Raw genomic sequence first — 8,787 nt, forward strand, 5'->3', positions numbered from 1 at the left:
TTCGGGGTGTGCCCTTTAGTGCCCTCTGGCTGCTAAGCATGACAGATGATCTCACCATCTGTGATCTGCAGCCTACAGATCAATATAATTTCTAGCAAGCTGGCCGCTACTAGGAATTCTCCATTAGCTCTGGGTTCTGCCCCCAGTGCTGCATGTACCAGCTTAGCTGTTCTGTTCTCTGTTCTCTCTAGCCATGGATTCATTACAGTGTGAACATTTCCCCAAAGCAGGCTAATGGCCAAGGAAACACCCCTGAAACCCACACACCAGAAAACTGGGGAGCACTGAAAGACATGTAGGCATGACTCCTCCCATAACGCGTCCCGCCCATCCCCTCCCCCAAATCTGGAGAGATGTATGCAAAGGAGTAGGGAGCAGAAACCTTGACATGCATGCACACACACGCACACAGGCAACCACACGTTGTGTGAACCTACAATAAACACCCCAACAACAAATACTTTGACTAGCTGCTGAACCCATCTGCAGTCCTTCCATGCTAACTACCCCAAACAGACTGCTTTCCCAGGTGTTGCTGAATCCCTCTCTGGTAACCTTACCTGCCTGCTGAACCTAGCTGTAACTCCTGCCAACAGCCACCTGAAAACAGCCAAACCATGCTCCTCAACCATCTGCTAACGCTGCCTGCAGCATTCCTCCTCCCTCAGATCACCCAACCAAACTCCCGCTCCTAGATGTTTTACTTGCTCCAAACCCATTGGCAAGAACCCTAACCCAGATCTCCCAAGAAACTGAGTGCGATCCCTCCTTGTCTCTGACCATATGCCACCGAGCTGCTTAGCCTGATGTGACCCTTCCAGTCCTTCCAGATATTGGACCTGCCCACAACCAACCAAAATGTGCTCCAAGCTGACCCCAGCACTGGCAGTAAACGTGCTGAAACTGCAGCAATCATGGAAGATGGCTTAACACCACCATTTCTGTGACTCCCATGGCAATGTGACTCACATAAGACCTTCTTCATCAGCACTGCAGTCTGTCTGGAATTCCTTACATGGCCCCCAGTTTAATTAATTGCAAATGCATAAAAGCATACTATAAAGCTAATGTTGTAGGAAATGGTATAACATTTTAAAAAAATCTCTATTTTTGCTGCCCATTAACCCTACCTTAATTACACTAGTATGTCACTATTGGTATTTTGAGGATAAGAAGCAATGATGCTGAGAGCGTGAGTGAGTGTGTGTGTGAGAGAGAGAGAGAGATGTGTTCCTCTTCTGCGACACAGAAATGAAAGTGGGAGTCTGGTTGTGTCCCCCACCCTTTTGCAGCTGAGCTGGTGAAATCTGATGTTGCCTCAAGCACATCCTGATGAAAAAAGCTGAAAGGACACTAAAGAAGCTGTTGCAGGGTGGGGGTGGGAGGGTGAAAAGGGCTCACATTCTTTAGATGATCTAAGGCCAAATTCTCATCTGGTGTAAACTGGTGCAGTTCTATGGACTCCAGTTTACAGCAGCGGAGATCTAGCCCTGTCATAAACATAAAGGGAAGGGTAACCACCTTTCTGTATACAGTGCTATAAAATCCCTCCTGGCCAGAGGCAACATCCTGTTACCTATAAAGAGTTAAGAAGCTCAGCTAACCTGGCTGGCACCTGACCCAGAGGACCAATAAGGGGACAAGATACTTTCAAATCTTGCTTTTATTTGTGCTCTTTGTTTACGGGGTTGTTCTCTCTTGGGACTGAGAGAGGCCAGACAGAAATCCATCTTCTCCAACCCATCCTACTCCAAGTCTCCAATATTGCAACCAGTACAGGTAAGCCAGGCAAGGTGGATTAGTTTATCTTTTGTTTTATGTGAATTTTACCTGTGTTAAGAGGGAGGTTTCTTCCTGTTTTCTGTAACTTTAAGGTTTTTCCCAGATGGGGATCCTCTGTGTTTTGAATCTGAATACCCTGTAAAGTATTTTCCATCCTGATTTTACAGAGATGATTTTTACCTTTCTTTTTTTAAAATAAAATCCTTCTTTTAAGAACCTGACTGATTTTTCCATTGTTCCAGGATCATGGGGTTTGGGTCTTTGATGATTTTGTAACAAATTGATTAGGATATTATTCTCAAGCCTCCCCAGGAAAGGGGGTGTGTAGAGCTTGGGGGGATATTTTGGGGGAAGACGTCTCCAAATGGTGTCTTTCCCTGTTTGTTTAAAACGCTTGGTGGTGGCAGCATACTGTTCAAGGACAAGGCAAAGTTTGTACCTTGGGGAAGTTTTTAACCTAAGCTGATAAGAATAAGCTTAGGGGGTCTTTCATGCGGGTCCCCACATCTGTACCCTAGAGTTCAGAGTGGGGAAGGAACCCTGACATGGTGGCAGAGCGGTGGGATCATTTTGAACCAGGGATCATTTTGAACCAGAGATCATTTTGAACCAAAAGCACAGACCTGAAGAGGTTTTTTTTTAAGCTGAGAGCAGCTAGAGGGTTTTCTGTCTATTTGCCTGGAGACAGAGGTCTTAGTTTTTTTACAAAGGGATTTTTCTTTTTTGAGCTGGAGTTTTCTCTACCTAAAGGCAGGGTAGTTAACCTCCTGCAGGGAAATTCACAAGTTTTTTTTTTTTCCTAACTCTCGGGTATAGCTAGAGTTAAGCACAAGGAAGCAGGAAAATGACTACCAGTGAAGCACCTAGTAAACTAGAGCTGGCCAGATTTGAACCTGAAGAGAAACAAAAAGAGCATAATAGACAGATGGCCTTAAGGCACTTGGAGATGGAGGCAGAAAAAGCCAGGGTGAAGGCAGAGGAAGCTGCCCACAAGAGAGCTATGGGGGCAGATAAAGCCAGGGTGGAGGCAGAGGAAGTTGCCCACAAGAGAGCTATGGAGGAGAAAGAAAAAGAGAGGAAGCATGCACTAGAGATGGAGAAGGCAAGGGCTCAGCAGAATATACCAACCAACCCTAGCACTCCTTCTCCAGGTACCGCTCCCCATCCCAGAAAGTTCCCCACCTACAAGGCAGGCGATGATACCAAGGCCTTCTTAGAAAACTTCAAAAGGGCCTGCCTTGGGTACAGCAGCTCTACAGACCAGTACATGGTAGAGTTGAGGCTGCAGCTCAATGGACCTTTAGCAGAGGTGGCGGCTGCAATGCCTAAGGAACATATGAACAGTCACACATGTCGGGCTGTATGAATTTAATGTGCTCCCTTTTGGGCTGCGGAATGCACCCGCCACCTTCCAGAAACTTGTAGATGGTCTCCTGGAGGGTTGGGAGAATATGCAGTTGCCTACCTTGATGATGTGGCCATTTTTTCAGATTCATGGGCAGAACACCTGGAGCGTCTGCAAAAAGTCTTAGAGCACATAAGGGAGGCAGGTCTAACTGTTAAGGCTAAGAAGTGTAAAATAGGCCTAAACAGAGTGACTTACCTTGGACACCAGGTAGATCAAGGAACTATCAACCCCCTACAGCCAAAGTGGATGCTATCCAAAAGTGGCCTGTCCCAAAGTCAAAGAAACAGGTCCAATCCTTCTTAGGCTTGGCCAGCTATTACAGGCGATTTGTACCGCAATACAGCCAAATTGCCACCCCACTGACAGACCTAACCAAAAAGAAACAGCCAAATGCAGTTCATTGGACTGAAGAGTGTCAGAAGGCCTTTAACCAGCTTAAAGCGACACTCATGTCTGACCCTGTGCTAAGGGCCCCAGACTTTGACAAACCGTTCCTAGTAACCACAGATGCGTCCGAGCGTGGTGTGGGAGCAGTCTTAATGCAGGAAGGACCAAATCAGGAGTTCCAGCCTGTTGTGTTTCTCAGCAAGAAGCTGTCTGAGAGGGAAAGCCACTGGTCAATCAGTGAAAAGGAGTGTTATGCCATTGTCTACGCTCTGGAAAAGCTATGTCCATATGTTTGGGGACAGCGTTTCCACCTGCAAACCGACCATGCTGCACTACAGTGACTTCATACCGCCAAGGGAAATAGCAAAAAACTTATTCAGTGGAGTTTAGCTCTCCAAGATTTTGATTTTGACATACAACACATCTCAGGAGCTTCTAACAAAGTGGCTGATGCACTCTCCCGTGAAAGTTTCCCAGAATCAACTGGTCCAAATCATCCTTAAGATGTGGGAAACATTGTTAGTCTTTATACAGTTAGTAGTATATTTAGAGATGCATGTGTCTTATCAACTCTGTTTTCTCCTAGAGCTCCAGGAAGAAATCACAGCCAGTGTTTCACCTTATCTGTGATTTGGGGGGCGTCTGTACCCTAGAGTTCAGAGTGGGGAAGGAACCCTGACAAGCCCCTTATCCTTTAGACTGAAAGATTGTATCACCACTTACACAGTACAGGGAGAAGGGTGTAAGTAGCTTGTCTATTCCAGCAGCAGAGTAAATGCCTCCCCTTTTCCCTACAATGCCATCAGGGGAGTTTCTGTTGCATACATACACCTTACCCAAACAACTTACATCCACACACTGGTTTCTGGTGCAAACAAATAATCTGTTAATTTAACAGTTAATCAGCAATGTAAATCCCTAAAAGACAGGTAACACATCACAAGCTGAACTCACTAGGGTATTTTTGCACACCACCTCTCAAGATCCTAAACCTTTTCCTGCCTTCCATGGACCGTGATGTAATACTAAATCCACAGCCATACTGTACTGGATCAGTGTGAAACACAGAACTTCACCTTCCTTCAGCCCTTCCCAGGAGAAAGTACAATTAAGTGCAGTAATTCACAGGGAACTAGTCTAGGTTTGTGCTTGGACCCTTATACACTCAGCTCTTGAATCAGGAAACAGCCTCTAACTACACCAGGTTAGTCCACCCAAAGTCCCATCCAGTAAATACCCAACATAATTAAGAAGTTGTAGATAGCATTAAGTCTAGGCCCTGGTCTACACTAGGACTTTAGGTCGAATTTAGCAGCATTAAATCGATGTAAACCTGCACCCGTCCACACGATGAAGCCCTTTATTTCGACTTAAAGGGCTCTTAAAATTGATTTCCTTACTCCACCCCTGACAAGTGGATTAGCGCTTAAATCGGCCTTGCCGGGTCGAATTTGGGGTACTGTGGACACAATTCGACGGTATTGGCCTCCGGGAGCTATCCCAGAGTGCTCCATTTTGACCGCTCTGGACAGCACTCTCAACTCAGATGCACTGGCCAGGTAGACAGGAAAAGAACCGCAAACTTTTGAATCTCATTTCCTGTTTGGCCAGCGTGGCAAGCTGCAGGTGACCATGCAGAGCTCATCAGCAGAGGTGACCATGATGGAGTCTCAGAATCGCAAAAGAGCTCCAGCATGGACCGAACGGGAAGTACGGGATCTGATCACTGTATGGGGAGAGGAATCCGTGCTATCAGAACTCCGTTCCAGTTTTCGAAATGCCAAAACCTTTGTCAAGATCTCCCAGGGCATGAAGGACAGAGGCCATAACAGGGACCCGAAGCAGTGCCGCATGAAACTGAAGGAGCTGAGGCAAGCCTACCAGAAAACCAGAGAGGCGAACGGCCGCTCCGGGTCAGAGCCCCAAACATGCCGCTTCTATGATGAGCTGCATGCCATTTTAGGGGGTTCAGCCACCACTACCCCAGCCGTGTTGTTTGACTCCTTCAATGGAGATGGAGGCAATACGGAAGCAGGTTTTGGGGACGAAGAAGATGATGATGATGATGAGGTTGTAGATAGCTCACAGCAAGCAAGCGGAGAAACCGGTTTTCCCGACAGCCAGGAACTGTTTCTCACCCTGGACCTGGAGCCAGTACCCCCTGAACCCACCCAAGGCTGCCTCCTGGACCCAGCAGGCGGAGAAGGGACCTCCGGTGAGTGTACCTTTTAAAATACTATACATGGTTTAAAAGCAAGCATGTGAAAGGATTACTTTGCCCTGGCATTCGCGGCTCTCCTGGATATACTCCCAAAGCCTTTGCAAAAGGTTTCTGGGGAGGGCAGACTTATTGCGTCCTTCATGGTAGGACACTTTACCACTCCAGGCCAGTAACACGTACTCGGGAATCATTGTACAACAAAGCATTGCAGTGTATGTTTGCTGGCGTTCAAGCAACATCCGTTCGTGTGTTATCCTCAGGAGAGTGAGATATAATCCATGGTCACCTGGTTGAAATAGGGTGCTTTTCTTCAGGGGACACTCAGAGGAGCCCATTCCTGCTGGGCTGTTTGCCTGCGGCTGAACAGAAATGTTCCCCGCTGTTAGCCACAGGGAGGGGGAAGGGTTGAGGGGGTAGCCACGCGGTGGGGGGAGGCAAAATGCGACCTTGTAACGAAAGCACATGTGCTATGTATGTAATGTTAACAGCAAGGTTTACCCTGAAAGAGTGTAGCCAGTGTTTTATAAAATGTGTCTTTTTAAATACCGCTGTCCCTTTTCTTTTCTCCACCAGCTGCATGTGTTTCAATGATCACAGGATCTTCTCCTTCCCAGAGGCTAGTGAAGATTAGAAAGAAAAAAAAACACACTCGAGATGAAATGTTCTCCGAGCTCATGCTGTCCTCCCACATTGACAGAGCACAGACGAATGCGTGGAGGCAAATAATGTCAGACTGCAGGAAAGCACAAAATGACCAGGAGGAGAGGTGGCGGGCTGAAGAGAGTAAGTGGCGGGCTGAAGAGAGTAAGTGGCGGGCTGAAGAGAGGGCTGAAGCTCGAATGTGGCGGCAGCGTGATGAGAGGAGGCAGGATTCAATGCTGAGGCTGCTGGAGGACCAAACCAGTATGCTCCAGTGTATGGTTGAGCTGCAGCAAAGGCAGCTGGAGCACAGACTGCCACTACAGCCCCTGTGTAACCAACCGCCCTCCTCCCCAAGTTCCATAGCCTCCACACCCAGACGCCCAAGAACGCGGTGGGGTGGCCACCAGCCAACCAGCCACTCCACCACAGAGGATTGCCCAAAAAAAAGAAGGCTGTCATTCAATAAATTTTAAAGTTGTAAACTTTTAAAGTGCTGTGTGGCATTTTCCTTCCCTCCTCCACCACCCCTCCTGGGCTACCTTGGTAGTCATCCCCCTATTTGTGTGATGAATGAATAAAGAATGCATGAATGTGAAGCAACAATGACTTTATTGCCTCTGCAAGCGGTGATCAAAGGGAGGAGGGGAGGGTGGTTAGCTTACAAGGAAGTAGAGTGAACCAAGGGGGGGGGGTTTCATCAAGGAGAAACAAACAGAACTTTCACACCGTAGCCTGGCCAGTCATGAAACTGGTTTTCAAAGCCTCTCTGATGCGTACCGCACCCTCCTGTGCTCTTCTAACCACCCTGGTGTCTGGCTGCGCGTAACCAGCAGCCAGACGATTTGCCTCAACCTCCCACCCCGCCATAAACGTCTCCCCCTTACTCTCACAGATATTGTGGAGCACACAGCAAGCAGTAATAACAGTGGGAATATTGGTTTCGCTGAGGTCTAAGCGAGTCAGTAAACTGCGCCAGCGCGCCTTTAAACGTCCAAATGCACATTCTACCACCATTCTGCACTTGCTCAGCCTGTAGTTGAACAGCTCCTGACTGCTGTCCAGGCTGCCTGTGTATGGCTTCATGAGCCATGGCATTAAGGGGTAGGCTGGGTCCCCAAGGATACATATAGGCATTTCAACATCACCAACAGTTATTTTCTGGTCTGGGAATAAAGTCCCTTCTTGAAGCTTTTGAAACAGACCAGAGTTCCTGAAGATGCGAGCGTCATATACCTTTCCCGGCCATCCCACGTTGATGTTGGTGAAATGTCCCTTGTGATCCACCAGAGCTTGCAGCACTATTGAAAAGTACCCCTTGCGGTTTATGTACTCGCCGGCTTGGTGCTCCGGTGCCAAGATAGGGATATGGGTTCCGTCTATGGCCCCACCACAGTTAGGGAATCCCATTGCAGCAAAGCCATCCACTATGACCTGCACATTTCCCAGGGTCACTACCCTTGATATCAGCAGATCTTTGATTGCATGGGCTACTTGCATCACAGCAGCCCCCACAGTAGATTTGCCCACTCCAAATTGATTCCCAACTGACCGGTAGCTGTCTGGCGTTGCAAGCTTCCACAGGGCTATCGCCACTCGCTTCTCAACTGTGAGGGCTGCTCTCATCTTGGTATTCATGCGCTTCAGGGCAGGGGAAAGCAAGTCACAAAGTTCCATGAAAGTGCCTTTACGCATGCGAAAGTTTCGCAGCCACTGGGAATCGTCCCAGACCTGCAACACTATGCGGTCCCACCAGTCTGTACTTGTTTCCCGAGCCCAGAATCGGCGTTCCACAGCATGAACCTGCCCCATTAGCACCATTATGCATGCATTGGCAGGGCCCATGCTTTCAGAGAAATCTGTGTCCATGTCCTGATCACTCACGTGACCGCACTGACGTCGCCTCCTCGCCCGGTAGCGCTTTGCCAGGTTCTGGTGCTGCATATACTGCTGGATAATGCGTGTGGTGTTTAATGTGCTCCTAATTGCCAAAGTGAGCTGAGCGGACTCCATGCTTGCCTTGGTATGGCGTCCGCACAGAAAAAAGGCGCGGAATGATTGTCTGCCGTTGCTCTGATGGAGGGAGGGGCGACTGACGACACGGCTTACAGGGTTGGCTTCAGGGGGCTAAAATCCACAAAGGGGGTGGCTTTACATCAAGGAGTAGTTCAGGCAGGACTTCACGGAGGGTTCCAATAAGAAATGGTGCACCTAAGTTATTGTTCTTATTGGAACAAGGAGGTTAGCCTGGCCTCTGATTGATACATGGCTAGATCTACCTCGCTGCACCTTCTCTGTGAGTGACTGCAGTGTGACCTAGAGGAATGAGTCCCCTAGACAGGGGAGGAGG

General features: G+C 48.3%; 1 protein-coding gene across 1 annotated transcript; it reads left to right on the forward strand.

The window, feature by feature from the left end:
- The first annotated feature begins 5,334 nt into the window (after nt 1-5,334).
- LOC141987923 (uncharacterized) lies at nt 5,335-6,913 on the forward strand. The gene is made up of 2 exons (XM_074953757.1): nt 5,335-5,792; nt 6,372-6,913. Exons 1-2 carry the CDS (start codon nt 5,387-5,389, stop codon nt 6,911-6,913), a joined length of 948 nt encoding a protein of 315 aa, XP_074809858.1. The 5' UTR covers nt 5,335-5,386.
- The last annotated feature ends 1,874 nt before the right edge of the window (nt 6,914-8,787 follow it).

This window comes from Natator depressus, chromosome 5 (genome assembly GCF_965152275.1).
Source record: "Natator depressus isolate rNatDep1 chromosome 5, rNatDep2.hap1, whole genome shotgun sequence".
Lineage (NCBI taxonomy): Eukaryota > Metazoa > Chordata > Testudines > Cheloniidae > Natator > Natator depressus.

Coding starts and splice junctions, on each gene's coding strand:
- LOC141987923 (XM_074953757.1), top strand. CDS start 5,387: ATGAAGGACAGAGGCCATAACAGGGACCCGAAGCAGTGCCGCATGAAA. Junction 5,793..6,371: donor AGGCGGAGAAGGGACCTCCG/GTGAGTGTACCT, acceptor TTTCTCCACCAG/CTGCATGTGTTTCAATGATC.